The sequence below is a fragment of the Macaca fascicularis genome, chromosome 10 (genome assembly GCF_037993035.2).
Source record: "Macaca fascicularis isolate 582-1 chromosome 10, T2T-MFA8v1.1".
In the NCBI taxonomy this organism is placed as follows: domain Eukaryota; kingdom Metazoa; phylum Chordata; class Mammalia; order Primates; family Cercopithecidae; genus Macaca; species Macaca fascicularis.
Window position 1 is genome coordinate 22,574,963 of NC_088384.1, and position 17,336 is coordinate 22,592,298.

General features: G+C 42.4%; 1 protein-coding gene across 9 annotated transcripts in view; it reads right to left on the bottom strand.

Moving 5' to 3' along the window:
- KREMEN1 (kringle containing transmembrane protein 1) overlaps positions 1-17,336 on the bottom strand; it is an 82,812-nt gene that overhangs the window by 58,003 nt on the left and 7,473 nt on the right. For all 9 annotated transcript variants that reach the window (XM_015457333.4, XM_065522314.2, XM_074004100.1 and 6 more), the window contains exon 2: positions 2,517-2,679. In XM_015457333.4, coding sequence (XP_015312819.3) covers positions 2,517-2,679 — 163 coding nt within the window. The remainder of the gene's footprint in view (positions 1-2,516; positions 2,680-17,336) is intronic.

The following is a 17,336-nucleotide window of genomic DNA, read 5'->3' on the forward strand; positions in this document are numbered from 1 at the left end:
GCCTCTCTTCACTGCTTTCCAAGCCCCTTTTATTTAGACTCAGAACACTGGAAAGCTGACACTCCGGTTAGGCCGGAAATGGGCATAAAGATCCTGCAACAGGAGCTGGGAGTAACCCCTATCAGGCCAGAGTGGACTAAGCCTACCGTGTAGCCTAGAAGATAAGCTTTCCCAAAGTACAAAGCGTCCTTTTGTTTCTTGTGCCCAAAGGCAGGTGCCAGCACCAACTCTGCTCTTCCCCAGTCTCTGCCTTCCCTTCTAAGCCAGTTACTGTGAGCCCAGAAAAGTGCATTCCCATCACTCGCCAACTCTCAGACATCTCTAATGTGATGGGTCTGAAAAAGTCACACAAAACAAACATGGTGTCGGGTGTCAGCTGAGAAATCAAAGTAGGAAAACTTGTACAAAGCCCTTCTTTAAACAGTATTTTACTGTCATTTTCCTCCCTTTATTCAGTGTTCAGCTTTGATGTATTTATTTGGTAAAGCCCTTAGAAAACTGTTTATTACCAATGTCAAAACCATATTGAAAAGCATCAGAATAGCTTAATAAAGAACAAGCAAATTCATCCTTGACTTTGCTGCAGTGCTAAAACAAAAGGGCCTGGACTCTTTGATGTGATAATCAACAATTTCAGCCTCCCTTTTCCAAAGTACAAACTGGTATTAAATAGTTCAGGTCTCCTGCATTCCATCAAATCAAACGAGAGGGTTTGATGTGATGGCTGACCAGGGCTAAGGAGAAAGGTGGTCCCTCCTGGCTCTCACTGCTCTCTTAATGGATGTTTACAGTACATTTCTAGGAGCCTGTGAGTAGAAGTGGGTGCTAATCCACACGAAAGAAAAATTTTTCACATAAATTAGGCCTCACTGGAAACTTAAAATTTACCTTAAAGTCAGACTTAAAAACATGAGCTCTTCTGAGAAGACTTGCTTGATAGGAAGCAACAGAGCAATGGAATAAACCAACAGCCTACTACCAAGAGACACTGTGGAACAAGAAGATGAGTAACTATGGAAAAACAAAAACCAAATACTTGTCTCTCTTCCTAAACACTCTTCTCAACCCAACCAACTATTCCTATGAATAGAAAACCTATGGGAAGGTAATAAAAATTGGGGTGGGACTAATTTTTTAATTTATGCAAAAGATAAATTAACATGTATAACTTGGAAAATAAAATATAAAAGAATTATTTAATGAGCATGTAACTTGAACAATAAAAGACAACAGATAGCAAAATGTTGAAGGGGCAAATACCCAAATTGGTTGTCTCTGGGACTTGGGACTTGGTGGGGAGGGTTTCAGGGAAAATAGGTAAAATGGGGAACTCGAACTATTTAAATAACATATATTTGTACTGTTTGAGAAGTTTTTTTTTTTTTTAAGAACAAGCTTTTAACACTTTTATAACAAACAAAATAAGTCAATAGCAACTAGGAGGGAATGGTCAGTTGATACAAGATAGGCAAAGGTATAGGGATAAAGAAACCATAGACTAAAGGCCTGGTGACTTTGAGACAACTACAAGGGCCCTAGAGTGTTAGCAAAGGTATGCAGATGGCAGAAGGTAAACAGTGTGGCCCACACAATACAGGAAAATATATGTTGGCTCAGCTGCGTCAATAGTGCCATGGTTGAGATTCCAATGTATGTAGAACCAGGGACACGGTGTATAGTTCAACAATCATTTTCCCCTATCCCAATGGCTCAAGAGGCTGCCTTTGCACCTGTCCTACTAATAATTAAATTCAATGCATTGCTGAACCATGAGTCTCACTACCAGGATCTTGGGCATAAGCGGCACAAATGTATAACCAAAAGTGCTTACAATCTTTGTTCTGGACCCTACATATCAGTGATCCTGAATTTGTTTTCAATCACAGATAACTCTGAGAAGCTGATCAAAGCTATGGATCATCTCCAGGAAATTGTGAATACACATTTGAAGCACCATGGATGTCAGGTTAAGATCCCCTGCTAGAGTCAGACAGGAGGTGAAAAGCGAAGTTAACACCTTAGTCTACTAAAAGGAAGTAAATGGCACACATCTGTTGGATACAGCTGTTCCCAGAGCAAGGTTATCCTGGGCTGGCCGGAGGTAGAATAATGTAGGCAGCTTCCTTTGCTCAGCAGCAGAGGGAGTTTTCGGTCACAGATGGTGCTGTTTGACCACAACATTCTCAGTAGCGTAGGCTGCTCTGCTAACTGTGTATTGTCCACTGGTGGTAGGGCTAACTAAGAAAACCCTTCAAAAGAGACAAAGAAGTGATCAGACAGAAAAGCAGAGCTTTGAAAGCCAGCATTAAAGCAACCCATGTTGAAAACAATGGTAAATTTGTGTGTATTTGTGTGTGTGTGTGTAAGGTGTGGAAGAAATATTTTAAAAACTGACAAGATAAGTCTCTTGAGTTGGCCAAAAGACTTTCCCTAGTTGTGAGCTGGGATGAAAGGGGTTGGAAGAAGAGACCAGATATATATCTATTGTTTTAAAGTACTGAGTGGTCCCATCTTACCTGCAATAGTTGTGCTCACCCAGGCCCCCCTCCCCGTTGGGGTATTTCAGAGTGTTGTATGGATGCTGGAAAGTCTCGTTCCAAAACAGACATGGCTTCCCGCCTTGTAGTGCTGTCCAGTTCTGTGTTCCCCTATAATCCGCACCATTGGCTGTGAAACACTCTAGAAGAAAGAAAAGACAGAGCAAACTAATTTTCTGGCAACATTCATAGTTTCCTCCCTCTTTGGTTGATGTTTTGTTTTGTTTGGACCAAGTTGGAAATGGATAGTGTCTTGCTAGATCCTGGACACAGTGCAGTTAACACTTCTGGGGCTGAACAAATCTGAAACAAGGTACCCTCAAAAAGCTAGGCTAATCTTGGCACTAGCTTATCTACAGACACTAGAACATTTTCCCCTAAAGTATACAGATCCCAACTAGGACATAAACAGGGAGTTGAAGTGTACTGAAGCCCATGAAGTGAACCAGGAAACCCCCAAATCTGGGAACAGTTGGTAACAGCCATCCATGTGGAATTCTGGGTACTCGGAGGGGGTCACTGCTCTAGCCAGTGTCTCTGTGTGGTAACTAGAACCAGGTCACCAGCTGTAACTGAGCTCTCCCCTACAGTCTGAAAAGCTGCACTGACACTTGGATTTAATAAGACCATCGGATACAGCAATGCTTTGGAATCCCAATCACACAAATCTGGGAATGACTCACATTCCCTGGTAATGAAGAACAGTCCTCCCCATGCTGTTTGAGATAGAGGTGCAACAAAACAGACAATCAACATGAGGGAGGAAGGGCCGGGCTGGCATTTTCTCTCACCTCTTTCTGAAATTCTTTTGATGAGGCACATTGAAAATGGTCTCAGGCCCAATTTAATAAAATGACAAATCCTCACAGGTGCAACAATGTGTTTCTAAAATCTGCTTCTCAGACTTTGGGGGATGGGGACTGAGGCTGATAGGATTTTCACCCACATATTGCATGCATTAAACTCAAAGAGGTTCATGAGACAGGCACAGTACAAAGAACAACTTTTTAAAATTAGCTTAGTTGAAACTGACAGATAGAAGCACTTCAAACACTTCTTTAAGATATATCACTAGAAAACTGACAATCTGGGGGAGTTACACTAGCAGTCTTAGCTGCATTTCTTTCCTTCTCCTGGCATGCACTGACCTATAACTTCCAGTATTAAAGACTCTTAATACCATCTCCTGTTGTCATCCATGTGCCTACTCCAGTCTAAGCGTCTGAACAACATGAATGCATTCTGGAAGATATTTCTTTTAATACTTCAATCTATACACAGAACATCTCTCTTCCAGCACCCCCTTCCTCCGACCATCCAGGCCCTGTGTTTTGTCTGGAATGGCACCATTTTATGGATAGCCAAAATAATCTGAACATCCACCTGTGCAGGAAACCCTAGCAATTTATTTTTTATTATTTTTATTTTTTGAGATAGAGTCTCACTCTGTTGCCCAGGCTGGAGTGCAGTGGCGCAATCTCAGCTCACTGCAACCTCTGTCTCCCAGGTTCAAGCGATTCTCCTGCCTCGGCCTCCCTAGTAACAGGGATTATAGGCACCCTCCACCATGCCCAGCTAATTTTGTGTTTTTAGTAGAGAAAGGGTTTCACCATGTTGGCCAGGCTGGTCTCAAACTCCCAACCTCAAGTGATCCGCCCACCTGGGCCTCCCAAAGTGCTGGAATTATAGGTGTGAGCCACCATGCCCCGCCAACCCTAGCAATTTATCACGTCTGGTACAACACTCATGTGTTATGATAAGTGCAATTCTTCGTGTACCATGAGGACCAAACCCCTCTACCAAGAGTCTGCATAAATAAGTTCAAAGGAGACATAAATTGAAGGAGGCAGCTCAGTGTAGCATAAAATGCACTAAACCAAGAGACTAAGCCTTGGCTTCTTGTCCTGGACCTGCTGCTGACCAGCTGTGCGACCTTGGATGAATAAACATCATCCAAATCACTTCTAATATTTACACAGTGTTTTACCATGTGCCAAACTCTGTCTAAGTGCTTTACAAATGTCAACTTGCCACCAACCCAGAGAGGTACCTTAGTACCCCATTTTGCAGATAAGGGAACTGGGCACTCGACCATACCCTATACTGCCTCTAATGGAACCTCTTCGGCATCATTCTTGCTTCCCCCATTCTCTCCCTCACTCCACTTCCGATTTTCGTCAGCAAGTCCTGTTGACTTCCCTAAAACATATACCCTGAAACTGCCTTCTCCTCTCCATCTTTGATGCCACCAGTATAGTCCCTTTTATCATCAGAGAACTGTTTGGGTCTCACAGCTTCCACTTTTGTTCTCTTACAATCCATTCTCCATAGTTCTTAAGAGAATGATGGCACTCAAAACAAAACTTAGACTCTTCCTTGGTGTGTGCAAGGCCTCTGTGACGCAGCCTCAGCCCCTTCCCCCCACTGAAGCAGAGCTCTTCCCTTACTCATTCGCTGTGCTCCAGCCACCCTGGTCTGCTTTTAATTCTGTGAACACACTATGCTATTTCCTGCCCAAAATGTTCTTCCCCTAATACTTCCCATCACAGACTAAATACACCTTCTCAGAAAACCCTTCTTATCATCTTTACTCCTATTTTTCTGCCCTTTGTTTGCTTCACAACACTTACTATCACAAGGAATATATGTGATCTGAGAGAGAGAGAGAAAGAGAGAGAGAGAGACAATGTGTGTGGTATGTACCACACCAGACACACCAGAGCTCTATCCCAACCCCAGAGCTAGAGCAGGACCTGAAACCTATATTTCTGAAAGGCAGTCCAGGTGGTTCTGTTAAGTAATCCGGTTTGAGAACCACTAGACTAGATGATTCTAAGAACATCAGCCAACCTTTACCAATTGCTAGAATTTTAATTGCTGTGTGTTAATACATGTTTTTCTCCTATCAGAACTTGCATATCAAAACATCACACTGTACCCCTTAAATAAATAGGATAAAAATAAATTTTTTTAAAAAGTGTGAAGGGTGATCCAGGGCCAGAAATGCAGCTCAATAGATCAATGGAAGGTCTTAGCTATACATAGCAACCTGCAGGACAGGTGGGGTTCCTGAGACTCAGATGACTTGGTTTGTAATACAAAAGAATATGGCAGAATGTGTAATAAAAAGAATCCATGGCTGGGCACAGTGGCTCAAGCCTGTAATCCCAGCACTTTGGGAGGCTGAGGCAGGTGGATCACCTGAGGTCGGGAGTTCGAGATCAGCCTGGCCAACATGGAGAAACGCCGTCTCTACTAAAAATACAAAATTAGCTGGGGGTGGTGGTACATGCCTGTAATCCCAGCTACTTGGGAGGCTGAGGCAGGAGAATCGCTTGAACCCGGGAGGTGGAGGTTGTGGTGAGCTGAGATCGCACCATTGCACTCCAGCCGGGGCAACAAGAGTGAAACTCAGTCTCAATAAATAAATAAATAAAATCCACGCACCCGGCAGTCCTCACGGAAACGAGATGGATCTGAGAGTGGAAACGGGAAAGTGCAGGCTTCTTTGCTTGGGTCTGTTCCTCTCAGACCCAATCTTATTCTCAGTTACACTGGTGAAACTGAGGCAATGTATCAGATTCTGTGGTTATTTTTTGACCAGACTTGCCCAGTACATATAAATGATGGAGAAAAGCAAGGAAAACAAACTTGAAAGCTCTGCATTTAAAGTCATCTAGTGCATCCTGATTTCATCAGAGTACTAGGGTATATATTAGGTAAATATGACCCTACCTCCCTTATTTTTTTTTTTTCTTCAAAACAGTGATTTTATTTCCTTTGACTATATACCTAGAACTGAGATTGCTGGAATATGGTCATTCTATTTTGAATCATTTGAGGAACTTCCATACTGTTTTCTATCGTGATTATGTTAAATTTGTTTAACTTTTATTTTGGGTTCAGGCGTACATGTGAAGGTTTGTTGCATAGGTAAATTCATGTCACAGGGATTTGTTGTACAGATTATTTCATCACCCAGGTACCCAACAGTTCTCTTTCCTGCTGCTTTCCCTCCTCCCTCCCTCCACCCTCAAGTAGACCCCAGTGTCTGTTGTTTCCTTCTTTGTGTTCATAAGTTCTATCATGTAGCTCCCAGCCTCCCTTATTTTCTACTGCTATGAAACTGATGTAAGCTTTGGCTAAATAAGCAAGGAGTGGCTTACACCAACATGAAACACACACACACACACTGAGCCAACTGTTTATTTATGTATTCAGTGAAAAGAGAATGAGTGAAAGCAAGAGATTTAATGTCTAGGAAATTATTCATTAATTAATTCAGCAAATATTTATTCAATACTATGTGCCTGGCACTGTTCACAGCCCTGGGGCTACAGAGACGAACAAATATCCTGTATTCATGGGGCTTACATGTTTATAATAAACTGATGAAAATGAATGTCATACAGTGGTAAGTGCTATTAGGAGGAATGAAGCAGAGGAGAGGGTGTAAGATGGAATGGTGAGGGTTCTCTCTTAGGGTGGGTCAGGGAAAGCCTAGTGAGCAGAGTTGTGGATGAAGGGAGGAAGCAAACCCAGTGAATGAGGCGGGAGGTGTGTAACCGGCAGAGGGTCCAGCAAATGCACAGCCTCTGCAAATGGCAATATGCTTGGCAGGTTTGGGAAGCTACAAAGCTGCTCCTCTAATCCGACTGGAGCAGGAGAATGAGCAGGGAAGGGCAGGCAAGGCCAGGACATGTAAGGTCTTGAGGGTTAGATAAATGAGATTTTGGCTTCTGTTCTAAGTGTAAGGGGAAGCCACTGGAGGGTTTAGAGCAGGGGAATGACATAATGTGACTTATCTTTATTTTTATTTATTTATTTTTGTGACTTATCTTTTAATAGAATTGTCTAACTGTTGGGTGGAGGAAAACCCGTTGACAGGCAGGAACTAGGCAAGGAGAAAAGTAGGTAGTTACCGTAGAAGGATGGGCAAGAAAGAAGGATGGCCTGGACTAGGCTGGCAGCTGTGGGGTGGTGAGAAGTGGACCGATTCCAGATATATTTTGAAGGTAGTGGCAAAAGTATTTGCTGGGCGTTTGGATACAGGGTCTGAGAGACAGAGGGGTCACACAGCACACCAAAAGGGCCTGAGCAACCAGGTGAGTAGTGATACCATTTACTGTAATAGGGAGGGCTCAGGAATGTCACAGTATTTGTGGGGTAGAATCAAGAATTTGGTTTTGGGTAGGTTAAGTTTGACATCTTCGGAAAACTGAATGGAGATGTAGAATAAGCAAATGGCTACATGAGTCTGGAGTTCAGGAAAAAGGCTGAGGCTAAAGCTAGAGATATGGTCCCCAGCACTTACGTGTAGAGGGAATAGGATTCTGTGTGTATCAGCCCCAGCATCTGGGGCTGAGCCCGGGGGCCTCCAACATATCACACTTTGCAATGATGACCAAGAAAGTACAGCCTGTGGGGTAGGAGAAAAGCTAGGAAAATGTTTTCAGTAATTTTTGTTTTCTTTATCACACAACTTCTAGCAACAATGTGGTACAGTATGGAAAGTGTATGTTAGGGGCTCTAGAACCAGACCTCAGCTTTTCAGTTTACAAGCTACAAGCACTTGCCTAACCTCTTTGAGCCTCAGTTTCTTGACTTGCAAATTGAGGGATTTGATTATCTACAGCTCAGGGCAGTTGGAAGAATTGGAAAGTGTGCAAGTAAAGTACTTGGTACATAGTAGGTATCCAAAAATTATTATTGTATAATCATAAAGGTATAAAAATAATCAAGCTTTATATAAGCTTAGAAATATTATAAGCATCATGATAATTTAGGTTATTCTGAGGCTAGGCACGGTGGCTTACACCTGTAATCCCAGCACTTTGGGAGGCTGAGGCATGCAGATCACTTGATATCAGGAGTTCGAGACCAGCCTGGGCAACATGGCGAAACCCCGTCTCTATCAAAAATATAAAAAATTAGCCAAGCATGGTGGTGTGGGCTTGTGGTCACAGCTACTCAGAAGGCTGAGGTAGGAGGATCGTTTGAGTCTGGGAGGCAGAGGTTGCAGTGAGCCAAGATCACGTCATGGCACTATACCCTGGGTGACAGAGTGAGAACCCCATCTCAAAATGTGTGTGTGTGTTGGGGGGGCACATTATTCTGGTCCATAAAATAATTAGCTATAAAAGGCAAGATAACATGAGTATGTGGGCACATCATCCTACTACAATTCTGTTTAAAGTTAGGCTAAATCAAAATGGAACATATATATGGTTTGAATCCTGTGTTGAATCCTAGCGTTCAATGGATAAGCAGTAAGGGAAAAAGATACAGAGAAGCAAATAGGTTTTTCTTTTTCTTTTTTTTCTTTTGAGACGGAGTCTCGCTCTATCACCCAGGCTGGAGTGCAGTGACTGAATCTCAGCTCACTGCAAGCTCCGCCTCCTGGGTTTATGCCATTCTCCTGCCTCAGCCTCTCCAGCCTCCGCCTCCTGGGTTTATGCCATTCTCCTGCCTAGCTGGGACTACAGGCGCCCGCCACCTCGCCCGGCTAGTTTTTTGTATTTTTTAGTAGAGACGGGGTTTCACTGTGTTAGCCAGGATGGTCTCGATCTCCTGACCTTGTGATCCGCCTGTCTCGGCCTCCCAAAGTGCTGGGATTACAGGCTTGAGCCACCGCGTCCGGCCAGGTTTTTCTTAATCAAAATTTCAGCTGTAAATATGATGAAACACATCTTCATTTATTTATGCTACTAAAATCACATAATTCAATATTTATACTAATCATAAGTGAGGAAGACACAAGTTAATAGAGTCCCAGGAAAAACTCTACCAGATTGTATAATACCTGCTCTGTAGTTGTAAAGTTCATGTTTAAACTATAACAAGGTATTCTTTTAAAATAATTAAAACTTGGCCAGGCGCGGTGGCTCACACCTGTAATCCCAGCACTTTGGGAGGGCGAGGTGTGCAGATCACCTGAGGTCGGGAGTTCGAGACCAGCCTGATCAATATGGAGAAACCCCATCTCTACTAAAAATACAAAATTAGCCAGGCATGGTGGTGCACGCCTGTAATCCCAGCTACTCGGGAGGCTGAGGCAGGAGAATCACTTAAACCCGGGAGGTGGAGGTTGCAATGAGCCAAGATTGCACCATTCAACTCCAGCCTGGGCAACAAGAGTGAAACTCCATTAAAAAAAAAAAAACAAAACTTGACATGTATAAGGTAGTGGTAGGAAAAGAGTAGTTAATCCAGTAGTTAATCTAAAAGACATCCTAATCTTTGGTAAGATTTAATAAAGCTGAAGAATTTGCTCTCTGTAAAGCTCTATAAGTAGGTAATTCTCAATTTGTCCAAAAACACACTATTGAGAAATACAACATTTTTATCATATTGAATCTAGAATATTCCTGGTTTTCTGGTAGAATTACTAGCTAGATCTTTATATATGATGCTTGTGAGAGTCATGTTTTTTTTTTAATCCACCAAAGTTAAGTCTCCGTTCTCTGTGGGACCACTTAGCACTTCTACTGATCTTATGTTGGAAGAATCTGTCTGGTTTCAACCTGGCTTGAAATCAACATCAATCAATTCACATTAAAACAGCATCTTAAAGCAAGACGGCAGAGAACATATTCCAATGAGAATATCCTTTGCTCTTTAAAAAATGTCTATGAAGCTTGGTAGGTGGATAGATTATAGAAATCTAAGGTTTAGGTGTAAATGCTTTTTTTTTTTTTTTTTGAGATGGAGTCTCGCTCTGCTGCCCAGGCTGGAGTGCAGTGGCCGGATCTCAGCTCACTGCAAGCTCCGCCTCCCGGGTTCACGCCATTCTCCTGCCTCAGCCTCCCGAGTAGCTGGGACTACAGGCGCCGCCACCACGCCCGGCTAGTTTTTTGTATTTTTTAGTAGAGACGGGGTTTCACCGTGTCAGCCAGGATGGTCTCGATCTCCTGACCTCGTGATCCGCCCGTCTCGGCCTCCCAAAGTGCTGGGATTACAGGCTTGAGCCACCGCGCCCGGACCTTTTTTTTTTTTTTTTTTTTTTTTAATGTTTAGAGGGTATGGCTCAAGCCTATAATCCCAGAACTTTGGGAGGCAAAGGCAAGAGGATCACTTGAGCCCAGGAGTTCAAGACCAACCTGGGCAACGTAGGGAGACCCCCATCTCTACAAAATTAAAATTAAAATTCAAAATGTGCTGGGTGTGGTGGTATGTGCTTATAATCCTAGTTATTTGGGAGGCTGAGGTGGAGCCCAGGAAGTCAAAGCTGCAGTGAGCCATGGTCATGTCACTGCACTCTAGCCTGGGTGATGGAGTGAGACCCTATCTCAAAAAACATATATATAGAGAGAGGGCAAAATGACAGTGTTGTCAAATATTCACATAGCACACCTATTGCCCTGTTGGGTTTCAAATACAGACTGGTGCCCAGTGGGAACTTGCACCACTTCAAAGCTCCTGGGCAGACTACCCTTTGCCCTCAGACACTCAAAAGCACTATGGGAAAGCTGCTTTCAGTTATGTGAAACCCTGTAGTAAAGGGGCCTGTGGCCCTGGGAAGGCAGGGGTTCCCAGCCTTTTCCAACCCAACACCACTGAGGCTATGATAGGACACACTCCTATCTTCAAACATGGCTCTCCAAGAGCAGTGATTTCTACAATTGCACAGAGGAATGTCATCAGATCTAGAATAGAGAGAGGACAGTTTAGAGAAAAAACAACAATCCTGTACATACATAGTACATATGGAGAATCAGTGCAATAAAGGGGAAATGATATCAGAGAAGCAGCTAACACTGTGGTTTGAACAAACCACCCAGATGTCATTCGGCCTCAGTTTCTTCCTTGGTTTCCTCATTTGTGAAATTAGGAGGGTTGAGCCACATTATCTCAACGTCCCTTCACTGTAAATGTCTACAATTTCAAGTTCAAGATCTAACAAAATGAAACTCAGGTTCAAAAGTCTGGGGTGATATGACTGGAAAGGACTCATGGCTAAAAATCTCTTCCAGGCTTAAAATTCTCTAATTCTATATTTCTCTAATGGAAGTAAGAATTCTATGGTTTAAAAAAAACAAACAAACCTCACCTCCCATGTGGGCCTTCCCTCTGAGAGGCACTTAGGCCCTTTTTTTTCTTTTTTTAAAGTCAGGGTGTTGCTCTGTCACACAGGCTGGAGTGCAGTGGAGCAATCATGGCTCACTGCAGCCTCTACCTCCCGGGCTCAAGTGATCCTCCCATCTCAGCCTCCCACATAGTTGTGACTATAGGCATGTGTCACCACACCTGGCTAATTTTTTAATTTTTTGTAGATATGGGGTCTACATTGTCTAGGCCAATCTCGAACTCCTGGGCTCAAGCTCTCCACTTGCCTCTGCCTCCCAAAGTGCTAGGATTACAGGCAAGAGCTATTGTGCCCGGCCTACTGAGGCATTCTTCTTGCTTAAAAGAAACTACATCTTCAGCAAGTAAATTGCAAGAAAATAAAAAAAGGGGAAATCTAAGGGTTAACAGAGATTTAGGACTCACATTATCTAAATACACCTTGTTTAGATCTTGCCTGAAGTGTCAAAAATACTAATAAGACAACCAGGAAAATTTGAGCATTGACTGGATATTTGATGGCATTAAGGAATTATTCTTTTTTCCAGGTGTAATAACAGTACTATTACTATGTTTTTGAAGGGAATCCTTAGCATTTAGAGATACATACTAAAATGTTTACAGATGAGGTGACCTATCTGAAATTGGTTACAAAGTAATGTAGTAAGGGGAATGAAGAGGGTATAGATGAAATAACATTAGCCATGGTTAATAATTGTGGGAGTCGGGAGACAGATACATGGGACTTCCTTGCACTCTCTTCTCTATTTGCATCCTGAACAAATAAAAAATAAAAAATTTTTCAAAGGACATCTTGAAAATAGTTACCAACATGTTATTTTGAAATTAATCTACCTTAGCCTTTTTTCAAGAACTATAAATAAATTCAGCCATAAAGTTAGCCATCTAAAATCGATATTCATATATCATGTTCTTGGATTATGTATTAACAGTGCCAAATGACCGTAGAACGAGCTGCCCTTTTGCCCAAAGTGGAATTACCGCAACAAAAATCACTGCAATGTTTTACGTATTAGTTGCTTTTTCATTAAAATACCTTTTAGATCTTTTCCGTTTAAGGAGACGGTGCCCTTAAAAACAGCACAGAAGGAAAGGCCATGCCTCTCAAAGATACTTTAACTAAAGAATTTATACTTTTGGAAGGGGACGTGAATTCTTCTATTTGAATCTCCAACTTATTTATCTCTACTAAGAGATGAAATATTTAATTACTTAAAAGACAATTCCAAGAAAAATTGAACTTACAGAGCAAGCATAAGACCAGATGTTTGAATTCAGAAGAACCATGAAAATGCTTCAGAGAGGGGGCCTTATTTGTTAAATAAAAATTCAAAAAACAAATAATTATCAAGGCAGAGAAAGTCCAGAATGCAGTGGCTTGGGTACCACTCTTTTCCCATCTGGCTCTCATCTTGAATATGCTCCACTCCTACCCAGGCAGGGTCCGCTGGAAAACATGCCATGCTTGTCACTGTGAGCATGTGTGTTTCTGCCAGGAATAGTCATCATGAATATGCATTAGTGTTGAGGAATTTTTATTTATCATTTACCATATTATAAACCCATATAATAGGGGCATTTGAGTCAGAGCCACTCCATCTTGAACAGCAGATGGGTAAAATGAGGCTGGAACCTGCTGGGCTACATCCCCAATTTAGGCATTCTTAGTCACAGGATGAGATAGGTCAGCACAAGATACAGGTCACGAAGACTCCGCTGATAAAACAGGATGTGGTAAAGAAGCCAGTCAAAACCCCCCAAAACCAAGATGGCGACGAAAGTGATCTCTGGTCATCCTACTGCTCGTTACACACTAATTATAATATATTAGCAAACCAAAAGTCACCCCTACAAGCACCATGACAGTTTACAAATACCACAGCAACATCCAGAAGTTACCCTATATGATCTAAAAAAAAGGAACCCTCAGTTCCGGCAACTCCTCACCCCTTTCCCGGAAATCTCATGAATAATCCACCCCTTGTTTAGCATATGGTTAAGAAATAACCATAAAAATAGCCAACTAGCTACCCTCGGGGCTGCTCTGCCTATGGAGTAGCCATTCTTTTGTTTATTTACTTCTCTAATAAACTAGCTTTTACTTTACTCTGTGGACTTGCCCTGAATTCTTTCTTTTTTTTTTTGAGATGAGTCTCACTCTGTCGCCCAGGCTGGAGTGTAGTGGCACAATCTCGGCTCACTGCAACCTCCGCCTCCCAGGTTCAAGCGATTCTCCTGCCTCAGCCTCCCTAGTAGCTGGGATTACAGGCGCCCATCACCATGCTTGGCTAATTTTTGAATTTTTAGTAGGGACAGGGTTTCACCATGTTCACCAGGCTGGTCTCAAACTCCTGACCTCAGGTGATCCGCCCGCCTCCGCCTCCCAAAGTGCTGGGATTACAGGCGTGAGCCACTGTGCTGGACCCCTGAATTCTTTCTTATGCAAGATCCAAGAACCCCCTTTTGGGGTCTAGATCAGGACCCCTTTCTGGTATCACAACCATCAAATTGAAGCCCAAAAGATACTTTTTGAGGAAAAAAAGTCCATTAACCTAGGAACATTCAGGTCTATAATATGTAGAGATTAAACCTCAGTTAAAGAATGGATTCATTCAAATAGTCAAAAGTCACTGACTCAGCAGAACTCTAAGAAAAATATTTCATTTATTAACCAAAGCACCTTGATGGATTTTACTTCTAATACCAATAGAATATATTCTATTATACTTTGGTGATGTAAAGCATCTATCTCTCAATGTAATATGTGAGTACAAATAAATCTACCTTAGATATTTATTCATAAATATCTTCCTGAATCTTGAAATAAAATTTCATACTAGAAAGTTTTCATAGCCTGGCAACATAGTGAAACGCTGTCTCTACAAAAAATATTTTTTAAAAATTAGGGTGCCTCCCAGCTACTCGGGAGGCTGGGGCAAGGGTCTCTCTTGAGCCTTGGGAGGTCGAGTCTTCAGTGAGCTGTAATCACGCCTGGGTGACAGAGCGAGACCTTGTCTCAAAAAAAGAAGTTTTCATATAAGGATACGGGAAACGTGAGATGTTTTAAAGCTGTAAGTCCAGCTTGCTGAGGGACAATACCTCAGCTCATTATAAGCCAGCTCTAAAGAAAACAAAAAGACAAAAGACGGAGAACTATTTGAAGGCTCAGGGTCTAGAATAGGTAGCACTAACTTCTATAGAAACCAGGGGTTTTGAAACAAGTCACACAGTACCTGCTGCCACAGCTCTTAAAGGACTTGATTCCCTTGAACTGTAATTGCTCAGGAAGCACATAGCCCTGTTTCCAATAGCTTGTGAGCATCTTACTCACCTTTGTATCCTCAGCAACTACAGACCACATAGAAGGTGCCTGGCAAAATGTCTGTTGAAAAAGGGAAGCTGGTGAATGAGGGGCTAGGGGAAAGCTCCACTACAGATACATTCAGGGTGCATTAGTTTCCTCACCAATGTATTCCTCTAGCCCAGCATCAAGACTTACCTAGCAATACCTATGAGAAGTTCTAGGAAAGTTTATGTAAATCAAGTATAAGTTTATGTAAATCAAGAAAATAAAATATTTGCTATTTAAACCAGGGACTCTGCTATTTAAAGGAAATGGATGGTGGCTGGGTACAGTGGCTCACCCTTGTAATCCCAGTATTTTGGGAGGCCAAGGCGGGAGGATCACTTGAGGCCAGGAGTTCGAGACTAGCCTGGCCAACATAATGAAACTCCGTCTCTGCTGAAAATACAAAAATTAGCTAGGTGTGTTGGTGCACACTTGCAGTCGCAGTTACTTGGGAAGCTGAGGCATGAGAATTGCTTGAACCCAGTAGACTGAGGCTACAGTGAGCCAAGATTGTGCCACTGCACTCTAGCCTGGGTGACAGAGCGAGACTCCATCTAAAAAAATAAAATAAAATAAAATAAAACAATAAATATGAATTTTATATTCTTAGTTCGCTTTAAGCAGGAGGCACCCAGCTCAAATCTATGCCTTGCCTCACTTGCTCGAGCAAACTTTTTCCGTATTGTCTGAAGTTCTCAATTAGACGAAAAGGAGATAAACTCATATGATCCAGCTTCTAGACAAGTTTTGTTAGTAATGCCTGTGACCTATTTTTAATGTCAGATGGCAAGAAAGTTCCCCAATAATGGAGTCCTGGAGGGCAGCCAATACCCCATGGAAGCCAGACTCTGGGCTTTTCGGCTTCCCTCGGCTGATATGGGATAGACAAATAATACAAGAGCTCCTGACTGGGAAGCTGACACCAGGTAGACCATGTATCTCTAGAGTACATTTCAAAGTAAAACCCCAAGCAACAAAGTTGTAGCCTTCTGTCAATTGGCAGAGGGATAAGTCCTAATCAGAGATGCTGGGCACACAGTAGGAATTTGATAAATACCTGTTAATTGGTCCCAACATAAAAATATGACTCAAGAGATGGGTTTCATAAGTTCTGGCCAGGGAGACAGTTTAGGGCAGAAGGAAAGGCTCAGTTTAAAACTGATTTATAAATAGATGGAACTATCATCTCTGGTCACTTGGAGCAATAAGAATAAGAGCAGATAGTGGCCAACAGATTAATTCTGATTGTCAAAGCTTTAAAGTTTCATGGAGTGTTCCATGAAGCTCAATTAGGGTTGCCAGATTTGACAAATAAAAACAGAATTCTCAGTGAAATTTGAATTTCAGATAAACACCAAAGAATTTTTTAAGACAAGTATTCCTAAACATTGCATGAAACAGACTTATCATTAAAAATTCTTTGGAGTTTATCTGAAATTCAAATTTAATTGGGCGTCCTGTAATGTATCTGACAACTGTACTCTAGAGAGAATAAAAAGACAGTGAATCACAGACCCCTTACCGCATTAAGGTTTCTGAAACACTGTCAACAGAAATGCTTAAAGAGGTTTGATGTGGATAATGAAGAATTTGCTTAAGAGTAAAAAAAGGCCGGGCGCGGTGGCTCACGCCTGTAATCCCAGCCCTTTGGGAGTCCGAGGCGGGCGGATCACGAGGTCAGGAGATCGAGACCATCCTGGCTAACACGGCGAAACCCTATCTCTACTAAAAATACAAAAAATTAGCCGGGCCTGGTGGCGGGCGCCTGTAGTCCCAGCTACTCAGGAGGCTGAGCCAGAAGAATGGCGTGAACCCAGGAGGCGGAGCTTGCAGTGAGCCGAGATCGAGCCACTGCACTCCAGCCTGGGCGACAGAGCAATACTCCGTCTCAAAAAAAACAAAAACAAAAACAAAAACAAAAAAAAGAGTGAAAAAAGATGCTCATCAGAATCAATTGTTCCTAAGCAGGCAACTAACAATAAAAAGAAGAACAAAAGGATAATACAATCGGGACGGGGTTTCTCAACCTCAGCGCTACTGACATTTTGGGCTGTATAACTCTTTGGCATGGGGGCTCTCCTGTGCATTCTAGGATGTTTAGCAGCAGCATCCCTGGCCTCTACCTGCTAGATGCCAGTAGTACCTCTTTAGTTGTGAGAGCCAAAAATGAATCCAACTATTGCAAAATGTCCCTAGGGGGCAAAATCTCCTCCAGTTGAAATCACTGAGTTAGAAGAAATGGTCAAATAAACAGAAAGTGTCACATCCATTAACCAGTGGTCATATAACTAAAGATTGTTCTCAAGGGAGACTTTCTCAGCTCAGCCCCTGGTCCCTCCAAGCCCCTAACAAAGAAGGCCTAGTCA